The 17152-nt window shown below is 41.4% G+C and overlaps 5 protein-coding genes across 18 annotated transcripts in view; all 5 read left to right on the forward strand.

Moving 5' to 3' along the window:
* LOC108430948 (protocadherin alpha-C2-like) overlaps positions 1–17152 on the forward strand; it is a 187296-nt gene that overhangs the window by 103197 nt on the left and 66947 nt on the right. The window lies entirely within an intron of this gene.
* On the forward strand, positions 4188–6838 carry LOC108430921 (protocadherin alpha-2-like). Its single transcript, XM_037542911.1, has one exon. The coding sequence runs from the start codon at positions 4457–4459 to the stop codon at positions 6836–6838; it is 2382 nt and encodes a 793-aa protein (XP_037398808.1). The 5' UTR covers positions 4188–4456.
* Positions 7315–9869, forward strand: LOC108430920 (protocadherin alpha-8-like). The gene has a single exon (XM_017703740.2). It carries the CDS (start codon positions 7479–7481, stop codon positions 9867–9869), a length of 2391 nt encoding a protein of 796 aa, XP_017559229.2. The 5' UTR covers positions 7315–7478.
* LOC108430919 (protocadherin alpha-2-like) lies at positions 11021–13635 on the forward strand. The gene has a single exon (XM_017703739.2). It carries the CDS (start codon positions 11156–11158, stop codon positions 13541–13543), a length of 2388 nt encoding a protein of 795 aa, XP_017559228.2. The 5' UTR covers positions 11021–11155; the 3' UTR covers positions 13544–13635.
* LOC108430918 (protocadherin alpha-3-like) lies at positions 14277–16986 on the forward strand. Its single transcript, XM_017703738.2, has one exon. The coding sequence runs from the start codon at positions 14528–14530 to the stop codon at positions 16946–16948; it is 2421 nt and encodes an 806-aa protein (XP_017559227.2). The 5' UTR covers positions 14277–14527; the 3' UTR covers positions 16949–16986.

Consider the following 17152-nt stretch of genomic DNA (forward strand, 5'->3'; position numbering starts at 1 on the left):
TTTGGTCAGTTTATGTTTATGAACAGAGACCTATTGATCAATATAATAAAGGAAAACTTATTTGTGATCCTGAGTTTAAAGCAAATTTTTATTAAATTTATAACTAAGTTACAAAGTAATCTTAAGCTGAAACTTTGCTTGTTTGTAAAAGTGATTTCAGAGCCACTCGGTTCTCCCTGATGGAAACTGTTTGCCGTCAGTGTTTTGTGCTTATGAACATTTTAATAGACGTCAACGTCACTAATTAATGACGTTCTATTAAAAGACTGGTTTACCAAGAGAGACACTGGAGGATTTTCATCTAAAATGAGCTCAGGAAGCAAGTCTTGTTACAAAAATGATAACAGGACATCAGAGCCATAATTAATCTTTCAGTACTTTTACTTAAGTACTTAAGTACATTTGAAGCCAAATACTTTTGTAGTTTTACTCAAGTTGAGGTCTAGAGTAAGGACTTCTACTTTTACTGGAGTAGTATTTCACCTTGGGGGTCTCTACTTTAGCTCAAGTACACGATTTGTGTACTTCGTCCACCTCTGTCAGTGAGTCACCTGAGTGTTAGAAGAAACTACTCTTAGAGTGACAGGTATTAATTTGGCTTCATGTAGCTAACTGTTACAGCTTGTCTAGCTCTGCTAACAACTAGTTTCATTGTTACATCTTTGTTTTCATCATTTATCTACATTTTTGTCATTTATTAAATGTTATTTTTTGTATAATTGAAAAAAAAGCATCCTTTTACAATAATAATATGCAGACATTTTCGACCTGTTCCTGAACAGAGCTCTGAATATGATCACATAGTAAATCTCTTGTGTCTCTTTGCCTGCCTCACATCATGAGTGATTAGGTACATTTCCCAAGTGCTCCTGTTTTGTGTAGAACATCTGTATAATTGATAAAGAAATTAGAGCAAATAGTTCATTTACTTGACAAGGAAATTATGCACTGTGGGATTGTTTTAGTCCAGAGATGTGATTGCCAATTATTCTTTTCAGGATCCTATCCTATCCTATCCTTGATTGGCTGAATTAGATAGGTTAGAACAGCTTAGTGGTGCTGTTGTTGAATCTCAGGTGGGTTAGAAGAGGCTACAAGTTAGATTGTAATTTTTAGTGTTCTTTGTAGTTCAATGTAGCATTTTCAGAGAGTTTTCTGTGATTGACTTTTCAGCATGCGGCATTTCTAGCTGTGGCTCTCTGCCCAAACAGAATGACAATGAGCTATGCACCTTCTACAGTAACAGGAGTCCTTTGAATACTTTAATGAACACACTATGATTGTGAGCTACTGCATTCAAATCATTCCATTAAACTTGTTTGATCTTTCATATAGACATTCAAGGAAAATGCTACACACTTGTGGTCATGGTTACTTTTATCTGTACGTGTTTGGGTATTATTATTTTGAAATTTCATGTCATAAGCTTAATTAACATGACCTTTATAGATTTTGAAATGGGACTATTTGAGTGTACTGTCCGGGTGAACAGGTCCAGCCTTGTAAGACGTCCCAAAATAAATGGAGTGGATTCACTGGTTCCTAAAAGGAGGTCTAAGTAGAGCATTTGATTTTTGAGCCATAGAAGCAGCTACAGCTTTTCTTAAACATTTGATTGGCCGGTGCCTGTCAGTCAGCTAATACTTTCCTTCCCATTCCTGTAACTAAAATGTCAGCCAGTAATAAGCTGAAGATGTAATAAGACTTGTATTTTATGGTTTTGTGGTTTACATAGTTGTGTCATTGCCTATTGCTTTACCAGGGCAGGGTTGTGTGTTTTGTTTTATTTGCATTCCCATTTTTCCATTTGTGTTTCTCTTAGGTGCTGAATAGCATATTATAAATGTGTATTGGCCAGTAGTTTGGTTAGTAGAGCTCAAGACTAATGTATCAGTTGTCCTGGTTGAGCTTTGCTGATTATTTGTGTATTTGCACATAAGCATTTGAATAATTGTAAACATATAGTGTATTTTTGTAAGATACAATTCCAGAACAGGAACTTGTATTGGATTGACCTACCCTTACAAAAGCCTATTTTTTAATTATTTTTAACAGTCACTCTGTAATTACTTTTTATGACCACTACTCATGGTGACTCCATCATGCATATGCACAACATATTTATCCCTCTAATGTAATTGCATTGTGTGTGTGTGTGTGTGTGTGTGTGTGTGTGTGTGTGTGTGTGTGTGTGTGTGTGTGTGTGTGTGTGTGAGTGTGAGTGTGTGAGTGCCTTTTGACTGCATGGTTTCTAACAGCCTATTCACATCTCAATCTGTGTGATATGGAAACATGTCCCTTTGTGCATCAGCAACAATATATTCTACAGCCTGCTGATCTTTACAGCCTGATGTTATTGTTATTGGGGCAGGGAATTTATGATGAGGATGATTATGATTATTAATATTTGCAGTCATGTTCATAGTGAATAGAAATAGGACAGGAGAGTCAGCCTCCTGAAACTAATCCAGGATTACACTCAGAGCAAAGACTGTGGGCTTATCTGAAAAAAAAAAAAAAAAATCCAGGAAACACATAGTGAAATACGTAGTGAGGCATGGTGCCTGCATCAATGAAGAGATCAACAAGGACAAATGTGCATGCCCCAGTTATGCCTCTGCCCCCCCCCTCTCTTTCATTTCCCTATCAGACCTTTTCTTTATCACTGCTTCTCTTTTTATTTGTCTTATTAATTATGTTTATTTAGAGTAAGATATGGAAGATGAAATATGATTTCATTTCAGCATGTCTCTGAAGCAATTGAGAGATGGAGCGAGAAAAAGAGAGAGAGAGTTAGAGTGTGATATACTAAGAATGTAAGGGGGAGGATGTATCTATTTTTAGCCGCAGTTCTTTTAAAGCTATGTTCTGGAACAGTAACTTAAATGCAGAGCTGCTCTAATGTGATGCCTTACTGAATCCTCTGGAAACCATATGCCCTTACTTATTTACAGGTTTGGGATGTAATAATACACACATACACATATTTGGAATATTGTTTGTTCAGAATGTAGAAGTATCTGTATTTACTTCATTATTTTGTAAAGGCAGAATTCAGAATTCAGAAAAAAATACACACACACACTTTATGAACATTGATAGATCAGTGTGAGAGGAGGCCAGTGGTAAAATTACCCCTGAAGCATTAGGCTTATATGTCAATAAACAACATTGTTCAGTCACTTTTTGAAAAGTCTAATATCTATGTAAAATACATTTTAGTATCTGATGGAACATGGTTGCTTGAATCGCTAAAGACTGTGAGTCTGATAATGATGGCTGGTATGAAATTAACTCTGTATATAACTGTAAATTTTAATACTTTAAATGTGTGTAGTGGGGAAAAGAACATTACATTAGAATTGAAACTAATGAAAGTATCTCTTAAATGCTGCTGGTATGTCTGTCAAGTGCTGTAAGCCCCAAGTGATTGAGTTAAACATTTTGATCATTTAGTGTGAAGTTGCCTACTATAGCTTTTTACAAGTTGATTTTTTTACAAGGTTTGATAAACCCAGTAATGTAGTAGCAGTAGCATTATGTAGCATAATAGCATTGCATAATAATACAACCCAGTAATAAAAAAAAAATAAAAAATAAAAAATCATAACTCACATAATCATATTTTTATAATATCTTGACTGGTAATGCAATCTATTTTTAGGCTGAACATATATAGCATCTTATTACCTTACACAAGTATATTTATCTTAATAAATGTGTTATATTCAGTCTATTTCTACATTTAGACTTTTGGCAATGTTACCGTGTGTCCCACATCACAGAATTACATTATTATGTCATTGAGTTTTATCACTTTTTCAACCACATAAAGTGCAAAGTTTGTTATATTTATCTAGTATTAATACATTTTAGGAAGGTGGTTTCTACAAGGTGGTTCAAGGTTTGACCTGTTTAGTTTATTATTTCCAGATGTGTTTTAACTTTAGACTTATGATTCTTTTATGCCCCATGTGACAGCGAAGAAGATGAAATAGAATGGGAGCATACTAGCCATAAGACCACTGTGTGTCGCTCTTGTTCCATGAGCTGTAAATACAGTGGATATTTGCCCCTCCTCTTTGTATGACCACCTCCCTTTCTTTCTCTTCTCCTTCACTGTGATTTTTCCCTTTAACCATCTCTACTTTATCCAGTCGCTCGACGGAACTGTGATGGGTTTTCATTTCTTATATATACATATTAATAGTTTATAATGTCTGATGTGGCTTCGTTGCTTGAAAGACGCTGATGGATGATTCTGGATGTTCAAGATTTATGGATTTTGGATGGTTTGGAAATTACAGAGGAGGAAAGCCGCGTTTTCTTTTGTCTCTCACCATTGTTTACGTCGGATCTCCTGCTCTCTTGGGGGTGGTCTTCCTCTCATTGATGATGCTGATTTCTCAGGATTATTCCAGTTATTCCATGTAACTGACCTGGACATAGAGCAACCATGCTGATGCACCTGCAGAGATATTTAATAGTGGGCTTTTTGGCTTCCCATGTCTTGGAGAGTGTGTTGGGGCAGATCGCGTATAATATACTGGAGGAGGTGAAAGTGGGCACTACAGTTGGCAATATAACCAAAGACATCAACCTCTCGCTGAAAGAGTTGACCTCAAGAGAATTCCGTATCGTATCCAATTTAAAAAGGGAGTACTTCAGAGTGAATACAGAGACAGGAGCGCTGCAGGTCAGTGAGAGGATTGACCGAGAGGAGCTGTGCGCGTCCGCAGCGTCGTGTTCTGTTAATTTAGAAGCTTTGGTCAATCGTCCACTTCAGCTTTACCGGGTAAGAATTAACATTCTCGACGTTAACGATAATTCCCCTGCGTTTCCGGTAAGTTCAGCCTCTCTGAACATCACAGAAATCACAGCGGCGGGGGCGCGCTTTCCTTTGCAGAGCGCACATGACGCAGACATTGGGGTCAACTCTTTAAAAACATATAAGCTCGGTTCCAACGAACACTTCACATTAGATATTCAGACACACAGTGATAAAACGATCTCTGCTGAACTAGTGCTCGTTAAAGCACTGGACAGAGAAAAAACTCCATTTGTTGACCTTTTAGTTACTGCTGTTGACGGCGGATCACCCGCTAGGACAGGGACTTTAAACATTATGGTAAACGTTTTAGACATCAATGACAACGCTCCTGTATTTGGCAAGTCACTGTACAAAGTATCCATAGCTGAACATACTGCAGTTGGTGCTACAGTCATTAGACTGCAAGCTAAAGATTCAGATGAAAGCTTAAATGGAGAATTAGTTTACTCATTCATTAGCCACACGCCTCAGAATATTCTGGAGAGGTTTGAAATTGATAGGGAAACCGGAGATGTCAAAATAAGAGGTGATGTTGATTATGAAGAGAGCAATGCCTATGAAATCCGTGTCCAAGCCACAGATAAGGGTGGTGTGCCTATGTCGGGACACACGAAGCTGTTAGTAGAGGTCTTAGATATTAATGATAACCCACCAAGCGTGACTGTCACGTCGCTCATTAATCCAGTTGAGGAGAGTGCGGGGAAAGGCACGGTTGTGGCTTTAATGACCGTGAGTGACCCGGACTCCGGTAAAAACGGAGCAGTTAGGTGTCGTCTTGCCGGTTCGAGTCCGTTTAAATTGCAGACGTCTTTCCAGAATTACTACTCACTGATTTTAGATGACGTATTAGACCGAGAAAAAGTTGCAGAGTATAACATCACAGTTGTAGCGGAAGATGAAGGGAACCCGCAAATGTCTAGCGCAAAAGTAATAAACGTACTAGTAGCGGATGTAAATGATAACGCGCCTCGCTTTACAACAAAGACAGAATATGCTGCCTTGAGAGAAAACAGTAAAGCTGGTTCAGTTCTATGCACACTTAAAGCCTCTGACGCAGATATAGGTGAAAATGCGCTCATAACCTACACTATACCGCAAACCGCCATCAACGGTACACCAGTTTCCTCACTGTTCAAAATCGACACGTTAACAGGAGAAATACAAAGTTTACAGTCTTTTAACTATGAAGAGATGAAAACGTTTCAGTTTAAAGTTCAGGCCACAGACTCTGGAGTTCCTCCACTGAGCAGTAACGTGAGTGTGAACGTTTTCATCCTGGATGAGAATGACAACAGTCCCGGGATTCTCGCGCCCTATTCTGAGCACGGCTCCGTTAACACCGAGAACATCCCGTATTCTGCTGAAGCGGGATACTTTGTGGCCAAGATCAGGGCTGTAGACGCCGATTCGGGTTATAACGCGCTGCTTTCTTATCACATCTCTGAACCCAAAGGAAACAACCTGTTCCGGATCGGAAGCAGCAGCGGGGAGATCAGGACTAAGAGGAGAATGAGTGACAATGACCTGAAAACCCACCCGCTGGTCGTTGTGGTCTCTGATAGCGGAGAGCCCTCACTGTCAGCCACTGTGTCTGTTGATGTGGTGGTGGTCGAGAGCACAGGTGACATCCAGACTCAGTTCAAACACGCTCCGATGAAGGAGGAGAGCTTCTCGGATCTCAACCTGTATCTGCTGATCGCCACTGTGTCGGTTTCCGTCATCTTTTTACTGAGCCTCATCAGTTTAATAGCAGTAAAATGCTGCAGGACAGACGGCAGTTTCAGCAGGTACAGCGCCCCAGTGATCACCACACACCCTGATGGGAGCTGGTCTTACTCCAAATCCACTCAGCAGTACGACGTGTGTTTTAGCTCCGACACTCTGAAGAGTGACGTAGTGGTTTTCCCTGCGCCATTTCCGCATGCAGATGCGGAACTGATCAGTATTAATGGAGGAGACACTTTTACCAGAACTCAGACTCTCCCTAATACAGAGAAGGTAAGATAAATCAAGACTGTTTATTTTGAAAGAAACGTTGTTATGCAAGAATTTTAACACGTTGCTGAAAGTGTGAGTGAAGGCTGAAGTGTAGTGTTAAGTGCTGTCCGTGGTGCTGAAACCTCGAGATTTATTTTTTAATCCCTGTTTACGAAAAAAACCCGCAGTTAATCTGCGAACATTTGATGAGTCTATTTATTTATTTATTTATTTGTGACTTGTGCTCAGATATTCATAATTCATTTACAGTAACGTCTATTTTCTACACACCAACTTCATGGTCCATTTTTTAGGATATTTGTTTCTGTTTTTTTAATAGATAATGATGTTTGTGTGTTTGATTTGCATTATTTATTTCCTTAAACAAAGATGGCAGTCGTTTCATGAAAAACTACACACGATGTCGCTGTTGACTGCTGAATAAAAAATCTCTTGCGCCTCTCTTCTTGCCCCTCCCGGATAAAATGGGGAGGGGTTTCCTTTGGGCTTTGTTTCGAAGAGTCTGTGGATGCGTGTGGAATCACATACGCTCTTTTGTGTGGTATTTTATAAGACATGTCGACCAGCATCGTGATACCGGAGTTCAAGAAGGGTGGATTTTCCATAAATCATATTGTGGATTGATACGCCGCTGATATCTGATGCAACAATGGCGCTACGTAGCAGACGAACATGCATTGTGAGGTGTCTTGTGCTTGTCCTGTTTGAGTGCTGCTGGGACGCAGTTATGGGGCAGCTCTCCTACTCGGTGTCAGAGGAGGCGAATCCCGGGACAACGGTGGGTAATATTGCGAAGGATTTAAACCTTAGTGTTCAGGAACTGGAAACGCGAATCTTTCAAATTGTCACCGGATCCAAGAGAAAATATTTCGAGATAAATCTAAAGACTGGGTTTCTGTTTGTGAATGAGAAAATAGACAGAGAAGAGCTTTGTGCTAAAACGCTGAAGTGCACAGTCAGTGTAGAGGCGGTTATTAACAACCCTTTAAAGCTGTACAGAATCGAGATTAATATTTTGGACGTTAACGATAACGCTCCCACTTTCAGTGCAAAATCACAGACGCTGGACATCGCAGAAAACGCTTTGCCTGGTGTTAGACTCCCTCTGCCTCACGCCACCGACTTAGATGTTGGTAAAAATACTGTTAGTACGTACAAGCTAAGCTCAAACGAATATTTCACCTTAGCGACAACCAAAGGAGCAGAGCAGAGCGTATCTGCTGAGTTAGTGTTGCAGAAAGCTTTAGACCGAGAGAAAGAGGCTGTGATCCAGCTCACTCTGGCCGCTGTAGATGGAGGTACTCCCCCCAAATCAGGGTCGTCGCAGATTGTTGTGAATGTTTTAGATACTAATGACAATGCGCCAGTATTCAGTAGGCCTCTCTACAAAACGTCAATATTTGAAAATGTTCCTGTTGGCACAACAGTTGTCGTATTAAATGCGACAGACAGCGATGAAGGAATGAATAGTGAGATTACTTATTCCATAACCAAAAGAGACCAGGATGAAATCTTAAAGATTTTTGATATTGATCCAAAAACAGGAGCGATAACAGTAAAGGGAGAAGTGGACTTCGAGAAAAACAATGCATTTGAAATCCGTGCTCAAGCCAGTGACAAAGGACAGCCTCCACTGGCTGCACACTGCAAAGTGCTGGTCGAGGTCTTAGATCTAAACGATAACGCGCCCGAAATAACAGTGACATCGCTGCTACAGACTGTGAGGGAAGATGCCAAATCTGGGACTGCTATTGCACTCGTGTCAGTGACTGACAGAGACGGTGGTAAAAATGGCATAGTGAACTGTGTTGTGTATAACACAGCGCCCTTTAAACTTGAGACCAACTATAAAAATTATTATTCTCTAGTCGTGGATGGCCCCCTAGACAGAGAGAGCGTTTCTCAATATAACGTTACTATCATAACCACTGATGAAGGGACCCCACCGCTTTCTAGTTCCACAGAAATTACTCTACACGTTTCTGATGTAAATGATAACCCGCCCCGATTTCCAGAGCCCGTCATTAATGTTTATGTGAAAGAAAACAGTCAGATAGGAGCTGTAATTCATACAGTATCTGCTTTTGATCCTGATGTAGGTGAGAATGCCAGAGTTACATATTCATTACTAGAAAGCTTTAAAAGCTCCTCAGTATCATCTCTGGTGAACATAAACTCTGACATTGGAGATATTCACAGCTTACAGTCTTTTAACTATGAAGAGGTGAAAACGTTTCAGTTTAAAGTTCAGGCCACAGACTCTGGAGTTCCTCCACTGAGCAGTAACGTGAGTGTGAACGTTTTTATCCTGGATGAGAATGACAACAGTCCCGGGATTCTCGCGCCCTATTCTGAGCACGGCTCCGTTAACACCGAGAACATCCCGTATTCTGCTGAAGCGGGATACTTTGTGGCCAAGATCAGGGCTGTAGACGCCGATTCGGGTTATAACGCGCTGCTTTCTTATCACATCTCCGAACCCAAAGGAAATAACCTGTTCCGGATCGGAAGCAGCAGCGGAGAGATCAGGACTAAGAGGAGAATGAGTGACAACGACCTGAAAACCCACCCGCTGGTCGTTGTGGTCTCTGATAGCGGAGAGCCCTCACTGTCAGCCACTGTGTCTGTTGATGTGGTGGTGGTCGAGAGCACAGGTGACATCCAGACTCAGTTCAAACACGCTCCGATGAAGGAGGAGAGCTTCTCGGATCTCAACCTGTATCTGCTGATCGCCACTGTGTCGGTTTCCGTCATCTTTTTACTGAGCCTCATCAGTTTAATAGCAGTAAAATGCTGCAGGACAGACGGCAGTTTCAGCAGGTACAGCGCCCCAGTGATCACCACACACCCTGATGGGAGCTGGTCTTACTCCAAATCCACTCAGCAGTACGACGTGTGTTTTAGCTCCGACACTCTGAAGAGTGACGTAGTGGTTTTCCCTGCGCCATTTCCGCCTGCAGATGCGGAACTGATCAGTATTAATGGAGGAGACACTTTTACCAGAACTCAGACTCTCCCTAATACAGAGAAGGTAAGATAATTTAGTTGTTATGCATTTTACTTTGCTGCGTGAAAGTTTCCATTCGGTAAACTTGCTGCTAAATGAGGCCTGTGCTGTGTGTGGGCTAACTGTGTTGTGCTGTAGTGATGCTAAAATTCCGAGAGAACATCTTTTTGTGGCGTATTGATAGATGTTGTTTTAACATGATTTAGTCCAGCTATTTGAATAGTCGCGCGCGCGCACACACACACGCACACACCATATACAAGAGTTCTTTAGCTCTCTTGACTTTTGTCTAGACTGGCCCACTATTGCAGCTCCTCACAATTCAAAGACGTCTTGTATTCTTTCTTCTTCTTCTTCTTCTTCTTCTTCTCCTTCTTCTTCTTCTTCTTCTTCTTCTTCTTCTTCTTCTTATTATTATTATTATTATTATTATTATTATTGTTGTTGCATCATCTTTTAGTAACTTTCAGATTTTTTTCCGTGCGTTTTCTCCATCTCTCTCCAGCTGGCATTCACGGTTTAACTATCCTAGTTTTTTGTCATTATTTTTTCGTTCGGGGCGGCCGCATTTGTGTGATGGCCTAATGGCCACAATCTGAGAAAACACTTGGCTACTAACGTGTCTTAATATTTGCACTCATTCAGGCAGCACACACGTTTTGTTTCAGTCGGTGTCCATTAAGTTTATATAGGTCTACATTACAAACGATCATTCCATCCTCCCAAAGGGCGGTCCATCCCTCTCTTTACCGAAGATGAAGTCTTCGATTTAAGTCCGAGAGCACTGTCCATGGTCCTGAACCTCTGGCAGTTTTCTCTAATAGTCACTTGAGACTATCTGCTTGACTAATTATTATTATTATTATTATTATTATTATTATTATTATTATTATTATTATTATTTGAGCATTGCGAATAGTCGTTTTTAAACGTTTGAACGTTTTACATCTCCAAATGTTAGAATAATGATCAAGAGTTTTTATATACTTTAGTTATCACACGTAAACACAGTATGTGCAAGCTGCGTGGTGTTATGGTAATCTGATGAAAATAGATGCTGTACGTACATTTGGCACATGGAGTCGCTGTAGACCACAGAAATTTAAAAATCATGTTTGCGTACCTAAGCTCCTCCTAACGGGTGGCTAATAGAGGAGAAGAGCGAGTCTCCGTGCTTTGTTCAGTGAAGTGGAGGGAGGTAAAGACAGTGAGGGACCGACTCTGTGCTCAGTCGCAACAACGGCTATTTTTTGCGGAAAACTCACCCCAGAACATGAGAGCGCTTGGACGTTATTCTCTCTGAGTCGTGCTCAGCCGCGATGGCTTGTTATGGACGAAGACAAGCGGTGTGGATTTGGTTTGTCCGGTTGCTTTTTTTTCTGGACGTGTGCGCTGCGCAGACATCTTACACCGTCTCGGAGGAGGTCGATAAAGGGACATTTGTAGGAAGCATCGCTAAGGATTTACAGATAAATGTACAAGAACTCGAGTCAAGAGCACTGAGGATTGTATCGGGACACAGTAAGAGGTATTTTGATGTGAATTTAAAAACGGGAGTGCTTTTCGTCAATGAGAGGATAGACAGAGAGAAGCTTTGTGGTAATGCAGCCAAGTGCTCAATGAATATCGAAGTTATTTTAAGTCACCCTATGCTTCTGCAGCGAATTGAAGTAAATATTTTAGATATAAATGACAATGCACCATCTTTTCATGAGACTCTGTATACTGTTAACATTTCTGAATTAGCATATCCCGGAGAAAGATTTCCATTACCCGTAGCAAGTGACGCTGATTTGGCTAGTAATTCTGTTAAGAGCTACAAGCTGAGCCCAAATGAACACTTCTCTCTAGATGTGCAAAGTGGAGGAGAGCAGAGTTTATCAGCTGAGTTAATACTGCAGAAAGCTTTAGATCGAGAAAAACAGGCTGTGATACAGCTCACACTGACGGCTTTAGACGGAGGAAAACCTGCTAAATCTGGTACATTGCAGATAGTAATCAATGTTGAAGATGTGAATGATAATATACCCACTTTCAGTAAACCGCTCTATAAAGTCCGTGTGGCTGAGAACAGCCCATTAGGAAGCACTGTTGTTAAACTGGAAGCTACTGATTTAGACGAGGGCGTAAACGGAGAGCTAGTGTACTCTATATCAGCGGGAGGAAGTTCAAAGATCTCTGATCAGTTTGCTATAGACACAGTAACTGGTGAAATTACTGTAAAGGGAAAGTTGGATCATGAAGAAAATCCAGCACTCGAAATTCGAGCGCAGGCGAGAGACAAAGGCACCCCCTCCCGAGTAACACACTGTAAAGTGCTGGTTGAAGTTCTGGACGTTAACGACAACGCACCAGAGATCACTGTGTCGTCTGTGATGAGTCCAGTAAAAGAGGACTCTACATTAGGCACAGTAGTGGCGTTAGTGACAGTGTCAGATAAAGACAGTGGAAAAAACGGAGAGGCTAAACCACATGTTTCAGATTCTGTTCCGTTTAAGCTGAAACCGTCCTACAAAAATTACTACTCCTTAGTTGTCGATGGTCCTTTAGACAGAGAGAGAACATCACAGTATAACATCACTATAACAGCTACTGATGAAGGGAGCCCACCTCTTTCTAGCACGAGTGCTATTATTGTGGATATTTCTGATGTGAATGATAACCCGCCCCGCTTTCCAGAGCCCGTCATTAATGTTTATGTGAAAGAAAACAGTCAGATAGGAGCTGTAATTCATACAGAATCTGCTTTTGATCCTGATGTAGGTGAGAATGCCAGAGTTATATATTCATTACTAGAAAGCTCTAAAAGCTCCTCAGTATCATCTCTGGTGAACATAAACTCTGACAGTGGAGATATTCACAGCTTACAGTCTTTTAACTATGAAGAGATGAAAACGTTTCAGTTTAAAGTTCAGGCCACAGACTCTGGAGTTCCTCCACTGAGCAGTAACGTGAGTGTGAACGTTTTTATCCTGGATGAGAATGACAACAGTCCCGGGATTCTCGCGCCCTATTCTGAGCACGGCTCAGTTAATACCGAGAACATCCCGTATTCTGCTGAAGCGGGATACTTTGTGGCCAAGATCAGGGCTGTAGACGCCGATTCGGGTTATAACGCGCTGCTTTCTTATCACATCTCTGAACCCAAAGGAAACAACCTGTTCCGGATCGGAAGCAGCAGCGGGGAGATCAGGACTAAGAGGAGAATGAGTGACAATGACCTGAAAACCCACCCGCTGGTCGTTGTGGTCTCTGATAGCGGAGAGCCCTCACTGTCAGCCACTATATCTGTTGATGTGGTGGTGGTCGAGAGCACAAGTGACATCCAGACTCAGTTCAAACACGCTCCGATGAAGGAGGAGAGCTTCTCGGATCTCAACCTGTATCTGCTGATCGCCACTGTGTCTGTTTCCGTCATCTTTTTACTGAGCCTCATCAGTTTAATAGCAGTAAAATGCTGCAGGACAGACGGCAGTTTCAGCAGGTACAGCGCCCCTGTGATCACCACACACCCTGATGGGAGCTGGTCTTACTCCAAATCCACTCAGCAGTACGACGTGTGTTTTAGCTCCGACACTCTGAAGAGTGACGTAGTGGTTTTCCCAGCGCCATTTCCGCCTGCAGATGCGGAACTGATCAGTATTAATGGAGGAGACACTTTTACCAGAACTCAGACTCTCCCTAATACAGAGAAGGTAAGAAAATAAATATTTTAAAGTGTGCCTATGGTATACCTTTCATTTTTCTGGTTGGCCATTTTTACACGTTAAAAATTATGCGTGCAGGGTAGCGCAGGGTCTGGTGCTGCCCGTGGTGCTGAAACAAGACTTTCCCGTTACATATTTATTGTGGTGTTGTGTCTTGCTCTTTACTTCACATTAATTTACAGGTGAGCACTTCTACAGCTTTTTCATGCAGCATTTTTAAATTGTATTATAACAGTATTGTATGTTTCTGTGTTCCAGTAATGAACATCGTGATTTTATCCTTAGCTTTTTAAACGGTGAATAACATCACCGCATTTCCCCATCATGGTTTGTTATGATCTTAATTGAAGTTAGCAGTTTTGGAGTTTTTTAGTTGAATTCATTTTGAACTCCTCACTTTCTGGAATATAACGATGCATTTTCTTTTACCATTTTTTCACTTTTTTCTACTTATTTCGTTCTATTAACAGAAAAAAATGTGAATAGAATACACTGTATTATTTAATCCTCTGATATAGTGCTAAGAATATTATGTATATATAATGTCTCTGACTCTTTATTTTGATTTTATGTATCATGTGATATTTCGGTTGGCCAATATTACACTTACACACGTGTAGTATGGGTTTTTAAGTCTTTTATCAGTTTTTCAGTATGTAGTGGAGTGTTATAAGTTTAAATTTGGGTTGATGCTTTTTGAGCGTGTTTATATGTAATGCAGGGCTGTTTGATGCTTTGCACTGCATAGACTTGCGGAGGCGCATTCTGGAAGTTTCCACACGGTGTCACTAGCGACCTGTGCTTGTATTTCTTTTGATCCACACTCCTCCTTTTCTGGGGCAGGGCATTTGCGTGATTTCAGGGCTTTGTTCAGACAGTGCTACAACAGGGAAGGTTTTTATGAGCCGTCTCAAAAATGGATTAAAATACCGAGCAATTCGCATGGATTTCTGCGTTGTTTTTTGGATGTTTTGACATCGGAATATGGCTGAAATGGTCGAAACACTATGCGTGTCGTGGGTTATTTTTGCTGGGGCTTGTTGTCTTTTCAGCATTGTGAATGGGCAGGTTGTGTACTCAGTATCGGAGGAGAGTAACTCGGGGACAATGGTGGGTAATTTAGCCAAAGACTTGAACCTCAATGTGCAAGACTTGGAGCTCCGTGGATTTCAGCTTGTTTCGGGACCTAATACGAGGTATTTCGATTTAAATATGAAAACTGGAATTCTTCGTATTAAAGACAGATTAGACCGTGAGGAGCTGTGTGGACGGACCTCGAAATGTGCCTTGGAACTAGAGGCTATTATTAGTTCACCGTTGAATATGTATCGTTTTGAGGTGAATGTGTTGGACATAAATGATCACGCGCCCACATTTCGCTCCGCAAAAAGAGACCTGAATATTTCTGAATCTGCTTTTCTTGGAGATAGATTTGCGTTACCGAGTGCGTATGATCCTGATGTGGGCAGTAACTCGGTAAAGAGCTACAAGCTGAGCCCGAATGAACACTTCTCTCTGGATGTGCAGAGCGGAGGAGAACAGAGTATATCTGCTGAGTTGGTGCTGCAGAAAGCTTTAGATCGAGAGAAACAGCCTGTGGTCCAACTCATACTGACCGCCGTCGATGGAGGGAAACCTCCCAGATCTGGGACTTTAAATTTAAAAGTAAATGTAATGGACGTGAATGATAACGCCCCCGTGTGCGGTAAACCACTTTATAAGGCTCGAATTTCAGAAAATTCACCATCTGGCACATCTGTTATTGCAGTTCATGCGAATGATGCCGATGACGGGCCGAACGGAGAAATTGTGTATTCGTTCGTAAATCACGATAATGACGGAATAATTGATTCTTTCGCCATTAATTCTGAAAGCGGTGAAATCACAGTGAAGGGAGAGCTGGATCACGAGATAAACAGTGCAGCTGAAATTCGAGTCCAGGCAAAAGACAAAGGGCCAAATCCGAGGTCAGCGTTTTGTAAAATATTAGTTGAAATACTTGACGTCAATGATAATTATCCAGAAATATCTGTAACATCACTAGTTAACGTCATTAAAGAAGATTCGCCAGACGGAACAATGGTCGGTTTACTAACAGTCAAAGATAAGGATGCCAATAAAAACGGTGCTGCCGGGCTGAAGTTAGAAGGATCTGTACCTTTTACTCTACAGAATACCTATAAAAATAGATATTCTTTAACTGTGAAAGGAACTTTAGACAGAGAGACAGTCGCTCAGTATAATATCACCATTATCGCGTCTGATGAAGGGAGCCCACCTCTCTCCAGCTCCTCTGTACTTACTGTGCAAGTTTCTGATGTGAATGATAACCCGCCCCGCTTTCAAGAGCCCGTCATTAATGTTTATGTGAAAGAAAACAGTCAGATAGGAGCTGTAATTCATACAGTATCTGCTTTTGATCCTGATGTAGGTGAGAATGCCAGAGTAACATATTCATTACTAGAAAGCTCTAAAAGCTCCTCAGTATCATCTCTGGTGAACATAAACTCCGACAGTGGAGATATTCACAGCTTACAGTCTTTTAACTATGAAGAGATGAAAACGTTTCAGTTTAAAGTTCAGGCCACAGACTCTGGAGTTCCTCCACTGAGCAGTAACGTGAGTGTGAACGTTTTCATCCTGGATGAGAATGACAACAGTCCCGGGATTCTCGCGCCCTATTCTGAGCACGGCTCCGTTAACACCGAGAACATCCCGTATTCTGCTGAAGCGGGATACTTTGTGGCCAAGATCAGGGCTGTAGACGCCGATTCGGGTTATAACGCGCTGCTTTCTTATCACATCTCTGAACCCAAAGGAAACAACCTGTTTCGGATCGGAAGCAGCAGCGGGGAGATCAGGACTAAGAGGAGAATGAGTGACAATGACCTGAAAACCCACCCGCTGGTCGTTGTGGTCTCTGATAGCGGAGAGCCCTCCCTGTCAGCCACTGTGTCTGTTGATGTGGTGGTGGTCGAGAGCACAGGTGACATCCAGACTCAGTTCAAACACGCTCCGATGAAGGAGGAGAGCTTCTCGGATCTCAATCTGTATCTGCTGATCGCCACTGTGTCGGTTTCCGTCATCTTTTTACTGAGCCTCATCAGTTTAATAGCAGTAAAATGCTGCAGGACAGACGGCAGTTTCAGCAGGTACAGCGCCCCTGTGATCACCACACACCCTGATGGGAGCTGGTCTTACTCCAAATCCACTCAGCAGTACGACGTGTGTTTTAGCTCCGACACTCTGAAGAGTGACGTAGTGGTTTTCCCTGCGCCATTTCCGCCTGCAGATGCGGAACTGATCAGTATTAATGGAGGAGACACTTTTACCAGAACTCAGACTCTCCCTAATACAGAGAAGGTAAGACGCGTGCAGTTTTACGCATTTTTATTCCAACTATAACCACATAATGTGTTGTGTGACTTTTAACTGTTCCTGTTATATTAACCAAATGTAGCATGTTCAGTAGTATTCCTACATTCTCAGTTCATTCAAAAATGCCAAACGCTTTTTTTCTAATACAATAATAATAATAATAATAATAATATGAAACTATATTTGCATTGTAAAAGCTAATCCTCAAATTCAGGGTAAAGGAGGTAAAAA

The sequence above is a fragment of the Pygocentrus nattereri genome, chromosome 11 (genome assembly GCF_015220715.1).
Source record: "Pygocentrus nattereri isolate fPygNat1 chromosome 11, fPygNat1.pri, whole genome shotgun sequence".
In the NCBI taxonomy this organism is placed as follows: Eukaryota; Metazoa; Chordata; class Actinopteri; order Characiformes; family Serrasalmidae; genus Pygocentrus; species Pygocentrus nattereri.